The sequence below is a fragment of the Staurois parvus genome, unplaced genomic scaffold, assembly GCF_062004578.1.
Source record: "Staurois parvus isolate SC_StPar_1 unplaced genomic scaffold, SC_StPar_1.0 ptg000243l, whole genome shotgun sequence".
Lineage (NCBI taxonomy): Eukaryota > Metazoa > Chordata > Amphibia > Anura > Ranidae > Staurois > Staurois parvus.
The window spans coordinates 16,778,631-16,804,358 of record NW_028318039.1 but is presented as its reverse complement, the minus strand read 5'-3'; the positions used below and the strand labels follow the sequence as shown (position 1 = coordinate 16,804,358).

The following is a 25,728-nucleotide window of genomic DNA, read 5'->3' as shown; positions in this document are numbered from 1 at the left end:
ATTCAGATGTTTCAATCACCTTCATGGTCACAGGTGTATCAAATCAAGCACCTAGGCATGCAGACTGCTTCTACAAACATTTGCGAAAGAATGGGTCGCTCTCAGGAGCTCAGTGAATTCAAGCGTGGTACCATGATAGGCTGCCACCTGTGCAGTAAGTCCAACCATGAAATTTCCTTGCTACTAAATAATCCACAGTCAACTGTCAGTGGTATTATAACAAAGTGGAAGCCACTGGGAACAGTAACTCTGTCATTTTACGTGGCCTACCACTTTGTGACTGAGTGGGGTCAGCCCATGCTGAAGCACACAGTTTGGTGGAGGGGGGATTATGGTGTGGGGCTGTTTTTCATGGGTTGGGCTTAGCCCCGTAGTTCCAGTGAAGGGAACTCCTAAAGGCATCAGCATACCAAGAGATTTGGGATGAATTCGAGCAGAGATTATGAGCCAGGCCTTCTCATCCGACATCATTGCCTGACCTCACAAATGCACTTCTAGAAGAATGGTCAAACCTTTCCATAGACACACTCCTAAACTTTGTGGACACCCTTCCCAAAAGAGTTGAAGCTGTTATAGTTGCACAGGGTGGGTCAACTCAATATTGAACCCTACAGACTAAGACTGGGATGACATTAAAGTTTGTGTGTGTGTAAAGGCAGGCCGACCAATACTTTTGGCAGTATAGTGTACTTTTCATCCTATCCTACTTCTGTTTGTTTGAAATGAGCAGTGCACGTTAGTAGCAACCCTGTGCACTGCTCTAAGCAAACTACAAAACCCATAGTCCTTAGGTCATCTCGGTGTGAGCAAACGAGGGTGGCTACATTCTTGTATACAATAGAACTATGGGGAACAAACATAGTCAGCTGAGAGCAATAGAAGGTACTATTTTAAATTAAGAATACATACTTAAAAGTGGAACTTTAGAAAGAAGTCCTGCTAGATCACTTCAGGCTGGCCCCTTCTGCAGGTATGGCTATGTAAAACATTGAAAATAAATACCTATACTACTTTAAACTCCAGTAATACACTGTCTCACTCTGCTCTGCACATGCTTAGTTGTGCTTTATTTCTTGGCACTGTGCGGAAAATGTAGAGGCTGTTCTGCTGATGATTTACTGCTGCTCAGGGGCTCTGCGCTTTAACAAAATGACAGCCTCCAACAAGAAGAAACCGGAACAATGCTGGAAGCTATTTACACATGCTAATATTAGTAGTATAATTAATGTGGCATGTGTGTTTCTTGCTAAAGAACATTTTTTTAACAAGTTACCAGTAAATTTCTGCTTTGAATCAAATTTTTATTTATTTATTTTTTTTAAACTGAGTTTTGTTTCACTTTAAGGACTGGTATGTTGTATTATATAACATTTTTATTCTTGGGTTAAGATGTGCTTTAAATCCCAAAAAAAAAAAAAAAAGAAGAAGAAAGGTCAGCAACTACAAATGTATTTGTAGCTGCTGAGTTGGAATATAAGAATACTTAACTCTTCAAGGATCTAGTGCTCTCCTCACTTGAGTCATTTCTTCACCATTTTTCAGGTCCCTGGCATGTTTACTAATAAAAGCTGGCTGTGAGTCCTAGTGACTTCACAGCTGGCTTCCTACTGCACATGTGAAAGTCGCGCTGCGCTTTGAGGATGGTCCTGCAATCTTTCAGGACTTGTGACATGTACAAGAAAGCTGTGTGCGGGGGGGTTGTTTGAACTTTTCGTTTGGATCGCCTAGACGATCGGAGCAAAAGTGGGAGCGGGTACCTGTGAAATCTTGGTACCTGCTCCCCACTAAAAACAATATTGTCCAAATGCGTTGGGGGGGGGGGGGGGCGAAAAGTGAAACTTCCCTTTTTGGGTGAAGTTACGCTTTAACAATGTAAACATGACACAACATTGTATTTTAGTATTGGTGGAGGGGCGTTTGAATTGCACTTTAATGTATACAGGTTAACATTTAGAATTTCAATTTTTCTTTTTCAGACTCTGAGTACTCCTTCTACAGTCTAATACTAAAGAAAGCTGGCCAGTTTCTGTCAGACCTTCAGCTCACCTTGTTGAAATTTGCTTTTTCTTTAAGGGCGTACTCTCCCACTGTACAGATGTTCCAACAGGTATCTGTCATCTTGTTGTTATACTGTTGGTGAAGCTTGATTTTTTGTTTTTTTTTTGTAAAAGGATAATACGTTTTTTTGCTTTACATTAAGACTATTCATATGTTTCTAATGTCTTCGCAAGAACTTTTACAATATATTGGTCTTTTTAATAATTGATTTATCCATATACAGTAAGCTTTATAATTTTTTTTTCTTAAGCCCTTGTTCATACTACTTTTTGTTTATGCACTTGTTTTCATTTCTATCTTCAACAATTTTGTTATTGTGTTCTACGTATGTACAATATATCTATTTTGTTTTTATGTTTATCCTTTATACCAGTATCTTTTGTTTCATACCACTCTTGACCTTTATTTTATTATTCTGGATTACACTGTCCTTGTCCTATGCCTGGTCATTGATCCTAGCCTTGTATTGTCCTGTGGCTGTATGCTTTGCATTCTACTTCGCCAAGATGTGTAATTGACATGGTGTATGAAGGAAAGCTTTGAATGGCTATTTGTCTCTGTGCTGCACCCTAGAAACATGTTTACACTTCAGCTCTTTCAAAATATCACATTACTGCCCTGAATATTTTTTTTTTTTTCTTTTCAAAAGTAAGAACTTTGACTCTCTTTAAAGCAGCAATAAACTTTATCTGAGCACCACAAACTGAAAACGTCATTTCATTTTTTATTTTCAATGCGCTCTCTTACAGCTATGTCTCATGCTTTTATTTTGTTGAGAAATCACTTTGGAAAACACCCCCCTGAATTTCTAGCCGTAGCAATCTTATGTATGGCAGATGATTCATGTAGCTTTTATTTCCTGGAATCCATCTGCCCTTAGCTCTGATATGCAGACAGGAGGATGTGCTTAGCTGACAGAGACTCTCCTTTGAACACTCCTGGGATGTATGACTTAATTTTGGACTAGGCCAGAAACCAGAAAGCAACTGAAAAAATGTACAAAAAAAAAAATAGAAATGTAAAAATAGTTAATGCTTACTGAGGCTGCATTTGCACTTGGCGATTTTGAATTGCGGACAGAATCACTGCAATTTCAAATCACACTACAATCGTGGCAAAACGCATGATGTGTGTGGGTGTCATTTTATTCCTAATGGCACCCCAAACTCTGTTATTTTTGCCATGATTGTCACGTGGTAAAATGCATCACACGAAGCTGGCGCCCAAAAGAAGCTCCTGCTTCTTTTTGGGCAACAAGCTTCATGCATTGCGTTTTGCTGCACAACAATCATGCCAAAATTGCACCACATTTGAGGTGCCATTAAGAATGACTGGCTCCTAAACACGTGTGGTGCATTATGCCACGATTGTGATTTGGAATCACGGGGAGGGGTTAAAAAACACTGGCACTGATTGCCAGTGTGGGTGTGGAACAAAAAATTGTTGATCTGAACTGTTGATCGCCAGTGTAGGGGTTGGAGGCGGCATTAAAAACACTGGCACTGGTCACCAGTGTGGGGGTGGACGGGGTTAAAAACACTGGCAGTGATGAGCAAAGCAGGGGAAGGAAAAATGTATTCAAAAATCCACCGCGTGGTTCACCAGTGTGGGGAGAAAGTGGCATTAAAAAACACTGCCACTAATTGAGGTGAGGGGGTTAGTGTGTGTGTGTGTGTTGGCCTCTGCCACCAATGGTTCCAACTGCATTTTTTTGCGGTAAATTGCAAAACAAATGCAGCTGACAGAAATTTTCAGCCATGCTACAGTGCATTCATTTTGAATAGGCTGCCTAACTCAATACAAGGCATCTCAATGCACAGAAAAACAAAGCTATTGTGCGACTCTTGGGAAGTGTCAGGGCCTGTTCTTGAAGCCCCCTATTATATTCCAGTGACCACCACTGATTTAGACCACCGACTGAGGATTTAACCCTTCCCTACTGTCTGTAATGTACTGGACAACTAACAACCCTGCTAACTGCTCTAAACTGGGGATAACCTATGGGTAGCAGAGTTGCTGGAGATGTATCTTTCTTTTTATATTTTGAAAATTGATTCTGGCATTGTTGGTGTGGTTGCCTTGGCAAATCTTTTTTGACAATGTTTGACACCATCATAAAATATATTAAACGCGATTGCCAGTGTTTTGTCTATTATACAGAAGATCCACACTGTGTGGCTATTTTAGTCTGACTATACAATCTAATTGGACACTAGATTTATTAAAACTATGTCATAGGAGATTATCTAAACAATCCATAGATTGCCAAGACCCTGAAACTGAGCTGCAGCACGGTGGCCAAGACCATACAGCGGTTTAACAGGACAGGCTCCACTCAGAACAGGCCATGGTTAACCAAAGATGTTGAGTGCACGTGCTCAGCGTCCTATCCAGAGGTTGTCTTTGGGAAATAGACATATGAGTGCTGCCAGCATTGCTGCAGAGGTTGAAGGGGTGGAGGGGTTAGCCTGTCAGTGCTCAGACAATACCCCGCACACTGCATAAAATTGGTCTGCATGGCTGTCATCCCAGAAGAAAGCCTCTTCTAAAGATGATGCACAAAAAAGCCTGCAGTTTGCTGAAGACAAGCAAACTAAGGACATGGATTACTGGAACCATGTCCTGTGGTCTGATGAGACCAAGATAAACTGATTTGGTTCAGATGGTGTCAAGCGTGTGTGGTGGCAACCAGGTGAGGAGTACAAAGACAAGTGTGTCTTGCCTACAGTCAAGCATGGTGGTTGGAGTGTCATGGTCTGGGGCTGCATTTGTGCTGTCGGCACTGGAGAGCTACAGTTCACTGAGGGAACCATGAATGCCAACATGTACTGTAACATACTGAAGCAAAGCATGATCCCCTCCCTTTGGAGAATGAGCCCACAGGGCAATATTCCAACATAATGACCCCAAACACACCTCCAAGACGACCAATGCCTTGCTAAAGAAGCTGAAGGTAAAGGTGATGGACTGGCCAAGCATGTTTCCAGACCTAAACCCTATTGAGCATCTGTGGGGCATCCTCCAACAGAAAGTGGAGGAGTGCAAGGTCTCTAACATCCAGCAGCTCTATGATGTCATCATGGAGCAGTGGAAGAGGACTCCATGCCCAAGAGGGTTAAGGCAGTGCTGGAAAATGATGGCCACACAAAATATTGACACTTTGGGCCCAATTTGGACATTTTCACTTAGGGGTGTACTCACTTTTGTTGCCAGCAGTTTAGAAATGAATGGCTGTGTGTTGAGTTATTTTGAGGGGACAGCAAATTTACACTGTTGTACAAGCTGTACACTCACTACTTTACATTGTAGCAAAGTGTCATTTCTTCAGTGTTATCACATGAAAAGATAAAATATTTATAAAAATGTGAGGGGTGTACTCATTTCTGTAAGATACTGTATGTATGTGTGTATGTATGTATGTATATACCAATATTGTCGCTTGATTGCTTGAGACTATGTTGAATGTTTGTTTTTTATAGTGCAATACTACATCATAAATATGACCAAGTGCGCTTCTATACTCCTTTTAAATTTTATTGTGCCTTTGTGATTGAATGTTGTAACCCTTTTTATTAAATATTTGGATGCACATATTCCAGCAAAAATTAATTTGTTATGAAACATAAACCTTTATTGCACAGAACTGGAAGCTCTAGCTTTGATCAATATTAGGGCAAAGCATCTAGGAATAGACTGGTGTAATTAATTCTGGGCAGAACATGTTGTATGATATATCAACTCCCTGTCCCTTGGTTAACATCCCATAAAGGTGATCTGGTATAGCTGGGCCTCTCTTTTCTTATTCTTATCTTATGATTATTCTTGGGAATATGTAATGAAAAAAGTACAGACATCACTAACACAACTTTTACTAACCATCATCACCTAACCCATCTCTACCTAAACACTAAAAAGAGACGTACGGTTTAACAACAAAAGAATTGATATTCACCTACGTAGGTGGATTCAGCATCGATCCAATGTTGCATCTGTCACCTGCCAGGTCTAACACTGAGAACTAAGCAATCAAAGACCGCTCCAGGTCCAGGCTTGTGGGTGGATCCTGACCATATGGTCTAGATCTTTTCAGGGCCTGGACTGGCACTGAGACATTAGCCGACAGCAGGCTTTAGCTGAAAATGGGCCACAGGAGTGCAGAATTAACTGCACTCCTGTGATCCCCAGGAGAAGTACAGCCAAAAAAGCTTTGGCTACACTTTAATATCTAACACTGGAAACAAGCACTGAGCACTTACAATAAAGCTGAACGCTAACTGTACTATATATATAATTTTTTTGACTAGCGTTTTTAAGATTTGGGCCAGCAGTGAAGGGAGATCAGAATGCTTAACTCTTTGGTGCTGTTTGTATAAACTGAGGAAAGAAGGTTCTCGATAAAAATTCTGGAAGACCAATGTCATCTTATCATGCTTTGGGTAAATGCGACAAGAAATGTAATTTGTCAGGACAGGCAAAGTTTCCACTTTTAATGTGTGAATGATTCACCACAAATAATTGGTGAATGTCACTATTATGTCTTTACAAATAAATCCCCTATCTTATTAACCTTTACACACAACTTCCTTTAGTGCCTGAAAGGTGGCACGGCTTCTGTATTATGTTTTTGCTGTCACTGGCTCTCACAGCCTGTCCCACTATCTATCGATCAGAAGTTCTGTCCAAGAGCTGTGATGACGAGTCGGTCAGTGTGCCGAGGGCATGCAGTGAGCTCACACTCAGCACACAACATGCTGCTGTTGTAGACACGTGGGGTCCTTTATCCCACCTTCCTTGCTGCTGCATACAGATATGAGTTATGCAGTCAGCAAGCGGTTGCAGTGCTTTCATATCTATAACCAGATTTATTTTTTTCTCGGACTACCACATACATATGTTTGTTTATGCTTTCCTTGACACGTCATTCTATCTTCAGAAACACACTCCAAAATTAATCAAATGTGAGCTTTCAATCAGGAAGTACACAATCATTTGAAGATGAAATGCAATTAAAGCCTCTTGTTTAAATGTAATTATTAACATTCTAGATTGCAGCTGATGAGCCTCCTCCAGAAGGTTGCGGTGCGTTTGTCTCTATCCATGGAAGTCACACCTGCAAGGCAAGTCAGGTTAAGAAACTTTTGAAGGATGCACTGCAGAGGTGAATGTCTATTTAAATCTCAGTAAATTTGGGTATGTTTACTTAATATTCGCTGTATAGAAATTAAAATGCTGTAACTGCTGTTTTTCAGGCCAAGGCCCTATTTATATAAAGGAGACCATGTGTTCCCTACACTTATTAAGACTGCTCCAGTAGTCATTCTGTATGCTGAAGTAGGCACAAAAGAGTTTGCCACATTTCATAAAACATTGACCGAAAAGGCAGAAAGTGGGGAAATAATCTATGTACTGCGACATTACATACAGGTATGTAGTTGTAATTTAACCCTTTCGCTTCCAGGGCCATTCTTGCACACGTTGACATGTGCATTTTAGGCCTGAAGAGTAGTCTGTGTCATGTTCTGTCTCCCCTTTTGTCCATGTCCCCAATGCAGTTGGGGATTTTGCAGAGCAGTATTGGCAGCTAGTGCGAACACTTGGTTTTCAGTTTATTTTCTACCCTGAGCATCTCCTCCCTATCACATCTGTGCAGCCCATGAGGCTATAGTCACGCATGTGGGTGTTTACACAGTGGTAAATGACAGCTCATTCCCTTTCTCCTCCTCCATGCCCACTAACCAGCTAAACACAATGGGGGTGGAGTGGGATATTACATCTTGATTGATGAAGGCTTTACCTCCCTGTTATTCTAAGACACAGACTGGAAGGGAGTGATACAGCTTGTGACTGGAAGACTGTAGCAGAGAACTGTAATCTCCTCCTGTTTCTCTGCAGACAGGCTGGAAAATAACTGGGTCCAATATATCGATTAGGGAAAAAGATCCTAAGGTGCTTTTTTTTTTTTTTCTCCTTTAATAATTACAGTACCATCATCCACATACAGAAAGAGAAGGGATAATGTAAGTTAAAGAGTGTGTGTTTAGTATCCCTTTAAATCTCCATACATTATGTATTTTCTAAAAGCAGAGACACTGTAGAATAAAATTGTGTTGGTTGCAATTTTATGTTCCATGATATTAGAGCAATGTTTATTCAAAATTGTCACAAGTTGTGCTTGATTAGCTGCTTCCTCAGTCGGTGCTGCCAATGAATGGCAGCTTTGAACCCAGAAGTGGCAAAGTGCTCAGGGATCATTCACCAGAGGGGGCACGATTGGCATACGGTGATCTGCCCCGTTCTACCCTCTGACACCCAGGAGTGTGTGTAAATACCCCGCTGCTGCTGACTTAAGCCTCACATCTGTGGCTGAGCGAAAGGGTTTAAGTGCATGTATAACTCAAACATTGGTAAAACATTTTGGGTGGCGGGGGATTAAAACTGCCAGATTTTACTGCTGTTGGAGGCCCTGTTTGAAGAAATTCCTTCACTTCCTGTCTGGTAAAAAGTTTTCCCCCAGGTCAGGAAATCTGTCTCTCAGCCTATTGGAGTACATAGCTTTGCTTTAGTACTTAAGAAACCTATGTGTATTGCAACCAGGTGTAGGACGCTGTACTAAAAAGAGAAAAAAAAAACTGACCCCTGCTGTTGATCAAAACACAACAGCTGTGAACTACTACTGCTTTCACACTGATCTATTTTTTTTAATTTTTATTTTTTTTTAAGTTAGAAAAAGTCATAGAAAAGCATGACCATTAAATTATTTGGAACTCTTCACACTGGCCACTTTCGAGTTCATAGTGTCTTACAAAGTCCTGCTTGCTACATTTTTGGTGCGGTAAAAAAAAAAAAGAAAAAAGAAAACTTCACCAAAAAGGTAGCAAATTAATGGAAAATTTAAAAGCGTGGCAAAAACGCATAAAAATGCAGCCGTGGTTGCGTTTTTTGTGTGTTTGAGTCACAGCTTTTTTTCATACTCCGTCCATTACCTTTTTGTATCAAGTAGAATGTTTGTTTTGTATTTGAGAAGTTTTTTTTCTATTATGAGCTTTAAGAACCAAGACATTCATGTCCTCCATAGTGTGGTCTGGTGTAGTTTAATTCTGTTTGGTCATTTCAGTCCTGTTTCACCAGTATCACATCCTCGGTTGCACTTGTTGCTTTGAATGCAATGGAGTGCAAATAAAGTTTCATGGACAGTACTCGCCTATCTTATTTTTGAAGACAAACCCACTTATCCATTGTAATCCTTTTATCTGCAGTTATCAAATTCAGATGAGTCACTCAGTCTGTGTCTAGTCAGTTCTGCTGTAAGTATGCAGGAGGTTGTTTTTTGCCTGTTGGACTGTTTAACATCTGACTGGCCTGTAGACAAAATATTTCTCTGACTTATTGATGATTTTTGGAAGTCACTGTTGACTTTTTTTCTGTCAAGCACTGCATATATTTGATTAGATAATTTTCTACATTTTAGGGTAAACTGCTTGCTTTAGTATTGTGTGTATAGATTTTTTTTTTTTTTTTTTTTTGTTAAAAACGTCAATTCTATTTTTTTTTTTTGTGTCACTACTAGATGCCAAGTTCAAAGAAAATTAACCTATCTGGCTATGGTGTAGAACTTGCTATTAAAGACACAGAGTATAAGGCAATGGATGATACTCAAGCTGCAGGTATGTGGACTATGGAAAGCTGGATATTCTGAAGCTGGAATAGTTACTAAGTTAAATGGTTTAGTTATTATATACTCCCGATATTATTATGGCTCAGTGTACCTGCATTTATTCTTTTATAAGTATAACCTAACATATTCACTATCTTTTCTAAGGTCATAATGAACATTACAACTCATTTTATTAAGTTACATAAAGCGTAACTCCACGAGTCCCTACCTTTTTTATTTTATTTTTTTCTGGAGAAATGGTGCTTTGTTCCAAGACCGATTCCTGATTGTGAGTGTCTACTTTCATTACAATCACCTGGTGCACTTTGTTTTCTCATGAGTAAAGCTGCAAAATCTGCATCCCTTTATATGTATTTAACCCATAAAGTGGTTGTAAACACTTGCATATCCCCAGCGAAGTGACAACCTCATGTAATACATGAAGACGAAACAAGTCCTCTTACATAAATTGTATCTGTTTATCTGCAGTCTCTTCTCCGCTACAGCTTTCAAAAACACACTTTTTATGTCACATCTCTAAGCAGCTGAAAGCAGAGGGCAGGGATATGTTGTCACACACACCACAGAGAGAGCACAGAGCTATGTGAAATCTGGCAGCTGATTGGAGCAAAGAGACCCCCCCCCCCCAACAAGCTCATGGAGGAAAAACACAGAGCTGAGTCTGAGCGAGTCACCTCCTTTCTGTTGGAAGGGGATGGGCCTTCTTTAGGGATCCTGAGGTGTCGGCTTAGAGTCCCATGAGAGAAACATTTAGATTGCAGCAGGATCAGAAAAGAACCATACTCTCTGCTTTGAATTCAGGCTACTACACACTATAGAAAGATGTGCTTTGCTTGCTTTTCATGTCTGAGGTTTACAACCATCTTAAGGGGTATCTCATCAGAAATTAAATTCCTAATGCAGAGGATGCCTAAAATGTTATTTGTATCTTTGTACAGATGTCTGAGAAAATCAATAACCAATCACACAGTCTCCAGGTGCCACATATTGCAATGATTTAGAAAATTACGGAGATTTCAGATTGAAAGATCATTTTTAATAACCATTAAAATAGTATTAAGCCCAAAAGCAAACATTTATTATATTGCAGCTTACTAATTTTTAGATGTAGTAGCTGCATTAGTTTCTTTTTTAGACCTTTCTTTTCACGTTTTGATCTGCAAGTAAATTTGTGTTTAAAAGAACAAGCTGTCCTGCAGATGTAGCAGTTGAAACAAACCATGAACTACTGACCTGGGTGCTTACAATGATGAGATTTTACTGTATGTAAAACCTGTATGCCAAAAGTGCATACAAATCAATCAGTTTTCTCTTTTTTTTTTTTTTCTCTCTATCTCTAATTCAAATGCGCTTTATTGGCAGGGCCGAATAATATTTTAGCAGTGCCAAAGCAGTTTGTATGGAAAAGGGGGGGGGGGGAAGGGGTAATATAAAGGGGATGGGGGGTGAGTCCATGTTAAGGATTTTTAAGTCCTCAGTTTTTCATGTCCCTCTCAGTCTGTGGCATGCTGTCACATATTGTGCAGCTATTTTCACCATTGGCTCCTCTTCTCCCAGTTGAATTTGAAGTTTCTTCTTCTGTTCTATCGAAGTCTGGGATAAGAGCAGAGAGTCTCTGGAAGTGAGTGTTTCTCACTGATGAGTACTTGGGGCATTGTAGCAGGAAGTGGTCCTCATCCTCCGGGACCCCTTGGTCACTTTGCTGGCAGTCTACTCTCCCTCGGCTTGTAGGTCTGCATGTGCCATCCTGATTTGATTTCCAGGCTGTTTGCACTCAGTCTGTACAGGCTTGTGTCTGTCTGACTTTGGAGTCATGTAGCACCTCCAGGGATTAAGCCAGTTTGTAGTCTCTGCAGTGACTGGTAAACAGTTTCTTGGAGTTTCATATCTCCATCCCCAACATATTTTTCTTTGGAATCATTCATTGTGTTTTTTATTTGAGATTTTGTCAGGCTAGATTGTTGAGTGCTTGGGAGAGACAAGGCGCTGATGAGTTGTTGAAGGCCACATGGCTTTAACTGGTCCTTATTGGTCAGCGGGGCCTTATGGTGGTCCCTCTCTCCCTCTCCTACATTTCTGTCATAAATACACAGCTGTAATTAAAAAATTAAATCATATTCAAAGAGAGTAGGGTAGAGAAGGATATACTGTATATATTATAAGACATTTTTACACATGAAAGGTTAACCTGATAAAAAAAAAAAATCTAGCTGAAACAATGTGCTTTAGTAAAAGAGAGAAACCAAACTCTTGAAAAGGACAGTGAATTCTTCAAACATTCACCCATAATCTTATGATGTTACATTCAATGTTCTTTCCACAGATAAGTTTGCAGCTTTTCCCATGAAAACCGTAAGCTTTAGAGCCACTTGTTCAAACATAACTGTGTACATTTTTATCTGCCTTTTTACTCTACATCAGGGTGATTTGTCTGGAATAAAAAGTAGCTGTTTTACAATATATGTTTCCCATGAGGAGAATACTTTGACTGTTTCATAATTACATAGCTGCAGTACATTGCATAACATTGTGTGCATTTTCACATTCAGTTCTGTATGTACTTGCATTATTTGGTCCATTTTGTGCCATGTTTTATGTAGTAATCCACAGTGGTTGATTTACTAAAACTGGTGCAGCTCTGGTGATGGTAGCCAATCGGCTTCTAACTTCAACTTGTTCAATTAAGCTTTGACAAAAAAAACCTGGAAGCTGATTGGTTTCTATGGAGAGCTGCACCAGATTTTAAACTTTCTGGCTTTAGTAAAGCAATCCCACGGTGGTAACTGGTATAGAGTTTCTTTGAACCATTTGCCAGGAGCATGAACTCCCTTGTAATCCCCTTCCATGCCAAACTCCATTCTGTCATAGTTTACTGGGTTTCTTGGTGTGCAGCAGTGCAGTTTTACTTTTGTTAATAGTGAACAGTTAAAGGAAAGCTATAGAGCATTTTAGGTCATTTTGTAATAAGTTCCTTTTTATCTTTTACACTATATGTACACATGAAGAATAATTCTCAGCACTATGGATTAGCTAAGGAGATGCTGTTTACTTTGGGGGTCATTGTATGTGATCGAAGCCTTTGTAAACAAGGGGTTTGATCAGCAGAGTTGTGTGCAAAACCAGTGCATATATTTGCTTTACAGAGGTCCTGTTACCTGTGCCAGTTTATTACAGAACTCCATTAACAGAAATGGCATGATTCCTGTAGTACATTCTGAGATGATAAAAAAAGCTATGGAAGTGCACTGTGAAAGCGTTTAGACTTCCATTACCACTTGCTGTACTGGACCAGGATGACTCTTTAAGTGTTGTCTCTTCATACCCCAATATGCTAGTGACCCAAAGCTGCAGAAATGTGCTAGTTACTTATATTGCACTCCTTGAAATAACTTCAGACCGGGCAGAAGGCAACGTTTTTTAAGACTCTGAGCATAACAAAGTCCACAGTGTAATAAAATGGCTCATGTCCCTACATCCCTGATCCTAACTCAGGCTTCCCTGGCATACCTGCAAAGGTAGAGTCCATGTATTCAAAGGTCCATGAGTGGCATCCCCCAGTGGCAGATGTCTTTGGGGTGACCCCAGGTCCCAATGACCTTCTACGATACGACATGCTCCCAGAAGTTAGTAACGTGCCAGCAGCATGGGCCAGACCCAAAAAGGCCACCAAGAGAAAAATCCAAGCACGAAGGTTAACCCTTACCCTCTGGGGCAGCACCTAGCTAGCACAAATACAATCCACTTACAAATTCTTTAATTGTTCACATGATAGGAGACCAGAAAGTGTGCTTTTGTGATGTTACAGGCATTTTGCTCCTTACTGTTGATGCCTTTGGGCTTAAAAATGTGTGTGCTGGAGCCAGAAATACTGTATGTACTGCAGTGATTTGAGCATGCTACATGCAAATGAATTGACCATCTACATTCCATGCATATTCATACCTGCATAAAAATACTCATGTTTAGAACAGGAAAATTCTTAGAAATAAACAGGCTCTTTAGAAACCTAGATTATGGATGACATGTTTGTCAGAATTTTTCGGCTGTGCGCATTGTAGCCTGAATAGGTATAGGAGGATTAGTGTGCATGTGCTAAGCTCTTAGCATTGATAGATCTCCGCTAATTTCCTGCATGCATGGACATTTAAACACTAGAAGCATGTGGCTATGGCTGTATAGAAACAGGCAGGTGCTGTTAAGCATATGAAGTTGTACATGTATGCTGCAGTTATACAGTATGGATTATGCATTTCAGAATTACTATGATTTACTGGCTGGCCCTCTTTGTTTACATGGACAATGGAATAGCGGATGGTATTTCATGGTAGTCTACAGCAAAAACAGAATGTGGTCTCCCCCCCACCCACACACACCTCCTTCTTAACATACAGTTATGTTCAAAATAATAGCAGTGTGTTGAAAAAAGTGAATAAAGCTCAAAATCCTTCTAACAGCTTTTATTTCCATACATACAAATGCATTGGGAACACTACACATTCTATTCCAAATCAAAACATGAAGAGAAATATATCAAATTTGTGTTGTTCCTCTAAAAAAAAAATTGAAGAAAAGTGAATATTAGACTGTTCAAAAAATTAGCAGTGTTTGTATTCTTCTTTACAAACTGAAACATTCACTATATAAACTGAAAAATGTTTGAAGATTTTGCTTTCCTTTGAATCACTTAATTAATATTTAGTTGTATAAGCACTGTTTCTGAGAACTGCTGTACATCTGTGTTGTATGGAGTCAACCAACTTCTAGCACCTGTGAACAGGTATTCCAGCCCAGGATGATTGGACTACATTCCACAGTTCTCTATTTCTTGGTTTAGCCTCAGAAACTGCATTTTTGATGTCACCCCACAAGTTTTCTATTGGATTAAGATCCGGGGATTGGGCTGGCCACTCCATAACGTCAACCTTGTTGGTCTGGAACCAAGATGTTGCACGTTTACTGGTGTGTTTGGGGTCATTGTCTTGTTGGAACACCCATTTCAAGGGCATTTCCTCTTCAGCATAAGGCAGCATGACCTCTTCAAGTATTCTGATGTATTCAAACTGATCCATGATCCCTGGTATGCGATAAATAGGCCCAACACCGTACTATGAGAAACATCCCCATATCATGATGCTTGCGCAACCATGCTTCACTGTCTTCACAGTGTACTGTGGCTTGAATTCAGTGTTTGGGGGTCGTCTGATAAACTGTCTCCGGCCACTAGACCCAAAAAGAACAATCTTACTTTCATCAGTCCACAAAATGTTGCGCCATTTCTCTTTAAGCCAGTCATGTGCTCTGTGGCAAATTGTAACCTCTTCAGCACATCTTTTTTTCAAGTGGGACTTTGCGGGGGCTTCTTGCAGATAGCTTGGCTTCACATAGGCCTCTTCTAATTGTAACAGTACTCACAGGTAACTTTACACCTTCTTTGATCTTCCTGGAGCTGATTGTTGGCTGAGTCCTTGCCATTTTGGCTATTCTATCCATTTGAATGGTAGTTTTTCGCTTTCTTCCACGTCTTTTCAGGTTTTGGTTGCCATTTTAAAGCATTTGCGATCATTTTAGCTGAGCAGCCTATCATTTTCTGCACTTCTTTATATGTTTTCCCCTCTCCAATCAACTTTTTAATCAAGGTACGCTGTTCTTCTGAACAATGTCTGGAACGACCCATTTTCCTCAGAATTTCAGAGAGAAATGCACTGTAACCAGCATGTACAACATTTGCTGCCTTCCTTCCTTAAATAAGGGCAATAATTGCCACCTGCTTTTCAAAGAATGAATGACCTCACTAATAGAACTTACCACTGCTATTATTTTGAACATGCCCCTTTCAATTAGTGATTCAATTACACAGAATTAGCAGCATGCATGTCATGACTGTTGGATCTGTTGGATTTCTATTACTCTACTACACCTGCTAGTAAATTATTTGCCATGTAGAAATATCATTTCTTCTAAAAACAGTGATTGATCACGTTAGTGATGTCTGACTGCTATTATTTGGAACACAACTGTATCTGTCGTATGTCTTATGTTATGTAAGTGCAGTATGATAAATTTGTTGTATTATTTTTTTTTTTTTTTGCAGTCACTAATTCTACTACAAGTTCATATGACGGAATCGATGCAGACGTTCAAGGGTTTTATTTTGACAAGTTAATGTAAGTTTCCCAAACCATGCACATGTGAATTTTTGCTACAAAGAAATGTTGTAGAATAATAGATTATAGCAGGAGTAGGCAACCTTTTGAGCATAATGTGCCAAAAAATATTTTCAAATAAATTGAGAGTGCCAGCTACATAATGAAAAAAAAAAAACGTTAGCTTCACACAATCGGGAAAAGGTTTTTTTATAAGCTAAATTCTGTAAGCAACGTAATAACAGAAATTAATATTGAGCTTTGCGCCTTCTTACCTTAAATCAGCCTAATTCCTGCACTATAGACTTCAGATCACCCCAATTCCTGCGCCATCACGCCTCAGATCAGCCCCAATTCCTGCGCCATCACGCCTCAGATCAGCCCCAATTCCTGCGCCATCACGCCTCAGATCAGCCCCAATTCCTGCGCCATCACGCCTCAGATCAGCCCCAATTCCTGCGCCATCACGCCTCAGATCAGCCCCAATTCCTGCGCCATCACTCCTCAGATCAGCCCCAATTCCTGCGCCATCACGCCTCAGATCAGCCCCAATTCCTGCGCCATCACGCCTCAGATCAGCCCCAATTCCTGCGCCATCACGCCTCAGATCAGCCCCAATTCCTGCGCCATCACGCCTCAGATCAGCCCCAATTCCTGCGCCATCACGTCTCAGATCAGCCCCAATTCCTGCGCCATCACGCCACAATTCAGCCCCAATTCCTGCGCCATCACGCCTCAGATCAGCCCCAATTCCTGCGCCATCACGCCTCAGATCAGCCCCAATTCCTGCGCCATCACGCCTCAGATCAGCCCCAATTCCTGCCACATCACGCCTCAGATCAGCCCCAATTCCTGCGCCATCATGCCACAATTCAGCACCAATTCCTGCATCTCTAAATTAGTAGTTCCCAATAGCTGGTTATTTACCAGTCCAAAATGAGAGCAGGTATCATGAAGTGTCTGGATCAACACTAGGACTGGATCTAGCCTGTCTGATGTGGGTGGGCAGTAAAAAGCAGGGCAGAGAACAGGGGTCAGTAGGGCAGAGGACTGGAGGATGGCAGGGCACTGCATAGGGATCAGCAGGCTGGAAGAGAGAGGTCAGAAGGGCAGAGAATGGAGTCAGCAGGGTATTGGAAAGGAATTAGCAGGACAGAGGACTGGGGTGAGCTGGACAAAGGACTGAGGTCAGCAGGGATGGGGCAGAGAACTGGGGTCAGCTGGACAAAGGACAGGGCTCAGCAGGGCAGGGCAGAGGACCGAGCTCAGCAGGGGGTAGGATGGGGTCACTGTTGACAGGGCACTCAGCCGAACCTCTCCTATCAGCACATAGCTAAAATTAGTTTCTTTTACAGACATAACCTGGATTTGCACAGTGTGTAGCTGACTGTTGCAGCTGTGCTTCATTTCTGATCTGAGGATTTCACAGGTCAGAACTGCAATCAACAGTGACTCGCTGTGCCGATCGAGGTTGTATCTGGAAAAGAATCTGATTAGCTATGTCCAGTGTGGGGAAGAGCCACTCAGCTGTACATCCTGTCTCAAGCCTGAGTCCGAGCATAGGAGGAAGAGCTTACCAAGTCCGACCCAGGCATGGTATCCATGGGAGGAAGGGTGGTGTGGTGCAGCACAGTGCACCACCTCCTAGTCTGGTCATCCACAGCTTCAATGTCAGCTGTGCGCAAGCCACCTGAGGTGGGCTGGAACAGAGACAGGTGGGCAATGAGATGATTCTACCCTTGCTCCCTCTTGTGTAGAGGCAGCCACAACTGCTGGCCAGCTTTACTGGGAGGTGGGTGTCCAAGGCATCCCTCGCTTGCCAGCATAAATGTGGCTGTGTGCCATGTCTGGCACGCATGTTGGGTGTTGCCGACCCCTGGATTCTAGTATGTGCTCTGTTTTTAATATAAATAATGTAATGATGACTTGGCCTCATTGGATATATCCACTGTTACATTGCAATTCATTTTACTGACTTTCAAAAAGTGTTTGCCCCCCCACCTGGTTTAATTTGTAATTATAAATGGGTTTAAGTCTACAGGTAAAACAAGATAAAGTGCATCTGTGTAATATTTTTTTTTCTTGTTCATTGAGGGGCACAGGATACATATATTTGGTTTTTAGTGCTGTCTACAGAGGATCAGGACCCAAACAAAAAAAATTCTGGTATAAGCCCACCCACTCCTATCATGCCTTTTTTTATTAGCCATTTATCTGGGGCATCCTGCAGTGCTCCCTCTGAAGAGCCTGACACCGACAGCTTGGAACGTTGTCTCCTGCTTGAGTCTTCCTTAGCTTAGTTGTCTATGTTACCCTCCTGGTTTTTACCTCACCAACATTATGCAGATTTTCATAGACCAAGTTGCAAATTTGATTGTTGACTTAGACTGCAGAGACCATAAGCATACCTGCACTCCCCTGCAGAATCATTACCTGACTTACCTACAGCATTGCCATCCTCTGAACCTTCTGCTATGTTGGCGCTGTCTGATGAAGTCTTAAAAATCCTTGCTGGATGTTGTCTTTTAAGAGTCACAGTTTTGCAGTGACCATTTCAGCACTTATTCATGCAGTGCATGACAGCTTAAATGGCACAGCTGTCTCTAGCTTCCACAAATGCTGCTACTTGTCTGTTATCCCTTAAAGATCCTCAGACTACAACATTTTCCAAATCACTAAACCTAGATGTCCTATACATAGACTGAAAAACTCTAGATAAACTATTCTCACCTACCAAACCTACCACAGTCCTCCTCCAACCTTTTGAGGAGTCCTTTTATTAACCACTTCCAGTCTGGACACTTTTACCCCTTTCCTGTCCAGGCCAATTTTCAGCTTTCAGTGCTATCACACTTTGAATGACAATTGCGTGGTCATGCAACACTGTACCTATATGAATTTTTTTGCATTTTTTTAAAACCTATAATGCTTTATTTTGGTTGTATTTATTCACCTCTGGGATTTTTATTTTTTTTGATATGTAAATGAAAGTCCAAAAATTTTGAAAAAGTGTTTTTCTTATAAAATTTTGCAAATAAATGGTATTTTATCATAAATCTTGTCCAAAATGTATTTCGTTATCTTTTTAGTAAAAAAAAAAAAAACCCCAAATTACATATACATTATACATACTTGTCACTGTACTACTTTTTTTTTTTTTTTTTACACTGATTGCTTTTACACCCATAGAGGCTGTAAAAGCAATCATTTCTCTTTCTCTCTGCATTCTTGCAGCCATTGAGAACTACTGTGTGAGCTGTGATTGGTCACATCTTGTCACATGGTACAAGGCTGTTGTGAATAGCCTTGTACCATGTGACCTCTGTGCTCATTCACAGATTTCACATCTTGCTTACTACTCTGCATGTGATCAATGATTGGCCAATCAGTGATCACATGATCGGGACCTCGCAGAGAGGTTCCGTCTGATGATCGGTGTTCCACTGTGTCCGGAGGACACAGCGGGCACCGGATCGCGGTGCTGCGCGCTCCCAGGGAGCGCGCACAAGCAAGGTGCGGGGAGGCCATTTAGCAGCGGCCACCCGACCCTTCACTGCCACCCTCAGGCCATTTTATATACAACGGCTGGACGGGAGGTGGTTAATAAGTGAGTAGTTACTACTTTTGATCTGGTATTGTCCCATCTTGATAAAGTACTGATGAGGGTTGTGCTAGTGTTTAAGGATACCATGGTGAACAATTTTGAGAGTCTTTCTAAAACCTTGTTTTCTTCTGGTAGACCCTACATTGCAATGTTGAATGGCTGTAATACTAGTCTGTGTGTCTAGTCTACTGTCATAATGTTTGACACAGTTGTGGAGTGGTTAGAGCTCATACTGGTAGTTGTGAACTATTGCGTAGATGGGTTAGTGGATATCTCCTGTTTTGTCTCCAGTATCTGTATCCTATCTGTGAAGATGTGGAGAATTCTTTGGATGAAATGTTGGACAGTGCCACAGGCATATAAAATGTATTTGTAGTGCATACTTTTTGATGGACAAGGTCTCTTCGAGGCTGCCTTGGACACCGTCATTAAGGACGTCACTAGGGGAAGTAGACTTATCTAACCCTGTAGATGCTTAAACCTTGAGCTGGGAATACTTGCTACATTCCTCACTCCCCCCCCCCCCCCCCAATCCTCAGCCAAGAACAGTTCCTTTTATTACTTCTATGCGATAACTTCTAATGACAGGCCCAAGCCTGGAGTTCAGTGCAAGTTTGTTGTGTTAGTTCTACGCCAGTCTCTTACAACCCAACATCCTATCATCATGGGATGACTCTGTTCAGGATTCCTCCCCAGGAGTCCTGAGAGACCATGTGCAGGGGACTTGGAGGCCGAAGCAGTTCTGTCTCCAAATCAGTATTTTTGCAACACTGGACAAGATCCCAACTGCAAGGTCATCCTGTTGGAATCCAGACAACTGGACATCACTACAGCAGTGACATACATCTGCCATCCGGAAGGAACCAGAAGACTGAGACGTAGAAAGGATTGTGCTTCAAGTGTTCCAGCCTTGTCTTCTGTTTATGTTGGTTGGACAATTGGCAGGCAGACTTCCTTCACCATCGGAGCTTTGATCAGGTTTGCCTTCAGGTACAGAAATCCTCTGGCGGAAGCAGTAGATGTTTTGGTGGGTCCATGGGATCTGTACAGGCTGATTTATGCCTGTGCTCCCCCAAAACTCCTCATTTGCTTTGCAAGATCCAGATGGAGGACATCTGGCGATAAGCAACTTCCAAACTGGCCCAGGTGGATGTGGTACTCTGACTTAATCAGATCCCTGGCAGATGCTCTGGAATCTGTGATTCCAATGTTGTTAAAAACTAGGAAGTCTACTTCCCAAAAGGTGTACAATTGCACATGAAAGAAATAATTTGCTTGATGTGAGGAAAGACTCTTTAATCCAAAGAAATACTCCTTGGGATGAATCCTGACCTTTTACAGTCAGGCCTACATCCGCATTTGACACTGAGTACCATAAAAGGGTCAAATCTTGGTCCACAGCAGTAGCCTCCCATTCTCTGAGACATATGTACAGGGTGTCTCATGTGGTGGCCTTGTCTTGTAAAACAAAGACTTTTTGGTTTTAAAGCCTGAAGCCTAGAGTCTTTCCTTCTTAATGTTGTTTCAGCATTTCACCTCAATTTCCCTTCATTGTCTGCAGTTTATTAATATTGCTCAACCACTCCAACTTTTGAAAGTCTTTCTTTTCTTTCTTTTCTACCTTTTCTTTCTTTTCTACCTTTTTCTTTTCTTTTCTCTTTTCTTTTCTTTCTTCTTGCTCCAGCTTTTTATGGTATCTCATGGTCTTAAGGATTAGGTTCTGCACTTTCTTGTGAAAGTGCTCTCTACTAGATCCATGAGCACTTTTTGGCCTTTTTAGTGTCGGGCAGCTTTTTCACAGCTTTGCAAGGCTGCTGCCTGGTTTAGTGTTCAAACATTTTAGCAGGTGGATATTCAGGCCACATCTAATGTCAGCTTCAGGCATAAGATCCTTCAGGCAGGTTTTTTTTTTTTTTTTTTTTTTTTTTTGTGGTGGGTTTTTTCTTTTTTTATCATTATTAGTGAGCCTCTTTTTTTTCACTGCATAGTGGTTGTTCTTGCTTAAGCTGTAGTAACTAAATTAGTCAATATTTTGTAATTTTGGTTTCAGTTTTTTTTTTTTTTTTTTTTTTGGGGGGGGGGGGGGGAGGAATTGCAGCTGTGCTTTTGGAACCCACAGGAAACTTGTCCAGCTGTTTCACATCATCTCTGTGGAATTTGGGTCTGGACTTTGTCAAGCCCGTTCCAGACACATTGAGGTTGATTTACTAAAACTGGAGTACTCAGAATTTTGTGCAGCTGTGCATGGTAGCCAATCAGCTTTTAACTTCAACTTGTTCAACTAAGCTTTGACAATTAAAAATGGAAGCTGATTGGGTTCTATGCATTTTTCACTCTCTAGTTTTAGTAAATCTGCCTGTTTCTTTTTAAAGGGTTAATTCACCTTTATAAAAAAAAAAAGGCGAACTTACAGCATCCTCAACCACCCCTCTGATCCTGTTGTACTTAGCTTCTTTGATTTCCTTCCACTGCCCATGCAAGTTGTTATAGCAGTTGGATCATTTAAAATATAAAGTATGCAGCCCGGAGGATGTGGTGTAATGATTATACTAGCAATGGCTAGTGGTCATTGGTGAGCACCGGCATGTGCCTATGACCAATGAGATTCTCTGAACCCTCATTATTCTGAGACAGAGAAATGAAGGATGTTAAAGAGTACAGTTTTCAAATGCCCAGACAACTACATCAGTTAGTGTGGGCATCGGAAGATAATCATCTAGGTAGCCAAGTGCAGCCATGTCTGGCTGGTGGGGAGGGTGTTGTAATTTAGTTCAACTGTTCATTGTTTGTTAAAAGTTGAACTAACTCTTTTTTAACTTTTTTGATGGCTTTCTTTTGCGCTGCATGACTGAACTATAAATTGGCTTCTGCTAATAAGTTATATTGTGTTATTGTAATTTTATGCACATTACTGTATATCTCACTATTCCTCTGTGTCCTATGTTTAATTTACAATTTTTGTTGGATTTTTTTTTTTTTTAAGACAAATGTATCCTGATTTGAAAAATAATTTGGTGGAGTTTCGAAAACATCTGATTGAAAGCACTAATGAGATGTTGCCTTTGAAAGTCTGGGAGCTGCAAGGTATATTTCTTGTTTTTCTCCAACATTACTTACAAGACATTTCAATAGCTTCTACATTTTAACCCTACTACTGGTAATTGCCAGATCTCAATATGCCCTGCAAAAGTACTCACCAGCTGCTTTCTCTATGCCTTTTTGCTGTGTTCTGCATTTCTCTGTCCACGGTGCTATCTTTCACTGTGCACCAGTGAGAGCTGGCTGCATTCTGAAACCAGCCCTCAGTTGTATGTTCCGTCCAGATGTCATGAGTGTGATATCTGACAAAGTAGTTAACAGTTTACATATTGCCTGGTGTCAAAATTTCATCTTCTCATGGAAAAGTTGCTTGAACAGTTGTTAATTCAAGTGATGGATTAATACATCTATGGATGGGGGTACAAAAGAACAAAAATTGTACATTCTTGATCAGCATGGATGGTTTGCTCTGTAAATGCCTAAACATCACACATATGAATTGTTTGGATTGATCCCTTTTTATGGATGTTACGTTATGCCATATTGGGAATATTATTTATGGGTAATTTTATATTAACTAGTTTAATCTTTCACAACAGTTTAAAGTATACAGTATATGTATCCCCTGTATGGAAGTGCATCTTATGGCAGCTTCTGGTCAGATGATGAGCTGCGGTGCAGTGTGGAGTGACTTTTAGACTTACAAACCTTAGACTGTTACACACAGAAAATTGCACTGGAAAACTGGAAGCCTCAGAATCTGGTAGGACCTGATATGCAAATGATGGAGTTATGGATAAATAAAAGGTTGCACTGTCTTGGCAGTCTTTAAGTAAGAGAGGGACTTCTGTGTAACTTTGAAATGTAATTTCATATAAAGTTGCAGCCTTCAAGCAAGATAGGGTCTGCCATAGGAATTTCGGTATGTATGGGAATGACAGCCTTTTGCCATAGGAGAATTTACGCTATAAACTGTTGGCAACATGGTAAAGTTCTGTGCAACCAAGTAGTAGCTATACGTGTACATGCTTAGATTGTCTACACCATATTGCCAAAATTATTGGGACGTCTGCCTTTACACGCACATGACCTTTAATAGCATCCCAGTCTTAGTCCGTAGTGTTAAATACAGAGTTTACATACATAAGAAAAAAATGGTGTTGCGCTTCCATATACAGTGCCTAAATACACTTAAAAGGCATAATTATTGCATAAATATAAATCTCAAATGACGAAAATAGTGAGACACTAAACATGCATCCCTTAAATCAGGGAAAAATTGTGAGGAAGTCACGTGATACGTGGCGCAACTCGTCGGACAATTACGGAGACGCAGTGACGTCACTTCCGGCGTAAGCGCCATTTTGGTACACCCAGCATTTTACACATGAGGCTCTGTAAGCTTGATTACATGTTGGCAAGTTTAACAATTGAATGCTGGTAAATGCGTAAAATGTGAGGGGGAACTGGTAGGACTCGAAAAGCATATAGCAATGTCGTTAAGACATGCGGATGGCAGTTATCCTACCAAGCCAGGACAGTGGCAAATGAGACCAAGAGGACAACAGCTCAGTCCATTTTAAACAGAGAAGGGTAATTAGCCTGGTAAGCTGATCACCTAAGTATGGTATCCCTTTTTTTTTTCTTGTAATATGTGAATAAATTGGCATCTTGGGGTTACTACACTGAGAGATCTTGATTTCCTACCATAATGGCTTTTATTTGAACCATTGATCTGTTGACAGAAGATTGTGAAGTGAGAAAGATTACCCAAATTATTGGGAAGGCTGATTTTGACCTAAATGGAAAGTTGGTCAATAAGTGGAGGGAATTGGCAGCATTGACAGGTGCAAGCACATGTTGGTGTTGCAGCATATGGATATTGGGAGCACATTTCTTACTATACAAGTGCGGACATTGCACTGCTAACACAAATCTGGAGCATGTGAAGATATATTTTGCAGTTTATTATAAGGATTCTGTTATCATATTTTTTGTTTGTATTGTGCATGTTTGGATATTTGATTCATCACTGAGATACTAAGGAATGTTTTATTCTTATATACATAAACTATATTGCCAATCACCTCCAGGGCCACAGGTGTATAAAATCAAGCACCTAGGCATGCAGACTTCTTCTTCAAAACATTTGTGAAAGAATGGGTTTCTCTCAGGAGCTCAGTGAATTCAAGCATGGTATCATGATAGGTTGCCACCTGCGCAATAAGTCCATCCTTGAAATTTCCTTGCTACTAAGTGTTCCACGGTCAACTGTCAGTTGTATTGTAACAAAGTGGAAGAAAGTGGGAACAACAGCAACTCGGCCACAAAGTGGTAGGCAACTTGAAATGACAGAGCAGGGTCAGCGCATATTGAAGAGCACAGTGTACAGAAGTCGCCAACTGTCTGCAGAATCAGTAGCTAAAGACCTCCAAACTTTGTACGGCCTTCAGATTAGCACAACTATGCGTAGAGAGAGCTTCATGGAATGGGTTTCCATGGCCGAGCATCTGCATCCAAGCCTTACATCACCAAGTGCAATGGAAAGTGTCGGATGCAGTGGTGTAAAGCACACCAATGCTGGACTCGAGCAGTGGAGATGTATTCTCTGGAGTGACAAATCACACTTCTCTGTCTGGCAATCTGATGGACTTGTCTTGGTTTGGTGGTTGCCAGGAGAACGGTATTTGCCTGCCTGCATTGTGCCAAGTGTAAAGTTTGGTGGAGGGGGGATTATGGTGTGGGGTTCTTTTTCAGGGGTTGGGCTTTGCTTCTTAGTTCCAATGAAAGGAACTCCTTAAGGCGTCAGCATAACGAGACATTTCCTGACCTCAACCCGATAGAACACCTTTGGGATGAATTAGAGCAGAGACTGCGATCCAGGCCTTCTCGTCTGACATCAGTGCGTGACCTCACAAATGCGCTTCTGGAAGAATGGTCAAACATTCCCATAGACACACTCCTAAACCTTGTGGACAGCCTTCCCAGAAGAGTTGAAGCAGTTAGCAGTTATAGCTGCAAATGGTGGGCCAACTCAGTATTTAATATAGTATGTAAACCACCTGCGATACTCTAAAAATAAATATAAAGAACTGGAAGCTGCTATCACCTGGCTATATACCTGAATGCGTTTACAAACATAAAAAGAAAAAATGGTGTTGCGCTTCCATATACAGTGCCTAAATACACTTAAAAGGGATAATTATTGC

At 40.9% G+C, this 25,728-nt stretch overlaps 1 protein-coding gene across 1 annotated transcript in view; it reads left to right on the top strand.

The window, feature by feature from the left end:
* Positions 1-1,976: 1,976 nt before the first annotated feature.
* The window catches only part of UGGT2 (UDP-glucose glycoprotein glucosyltransferase 2), a gene marked incomplete at its 5' end in the record, with an annotated part of 518,844 nt that continues 495,092 nt past the window's right edge, over positions 1,977-25,728 (top strand). Inside the window, 6 exons of the mRNA XM_089680491.1 lie at positions 1,977-2,107; positions 7,104-7,216; positions 7,308-7,482; positions 9,626-9,722; positions 15,825-15,897; positions 22,464-22,564. Of these exons, the coding sequence (XP_089536617.1) occupies positions 1,977-2,107; positions 7,104-7,216; positions 7,308-7,482; positions 9,626-9,722; positions 15,825-15,897; positions 22,464-22,564 (690 nt within the window). The remainder of the gene's footprint in view (positions 2,108-7,103; positions 7,217-7,307; positions 7,483-9,625; positions 9,723-15,824; positions 15,898-22,463; positions 22,565-25,728) is intronic.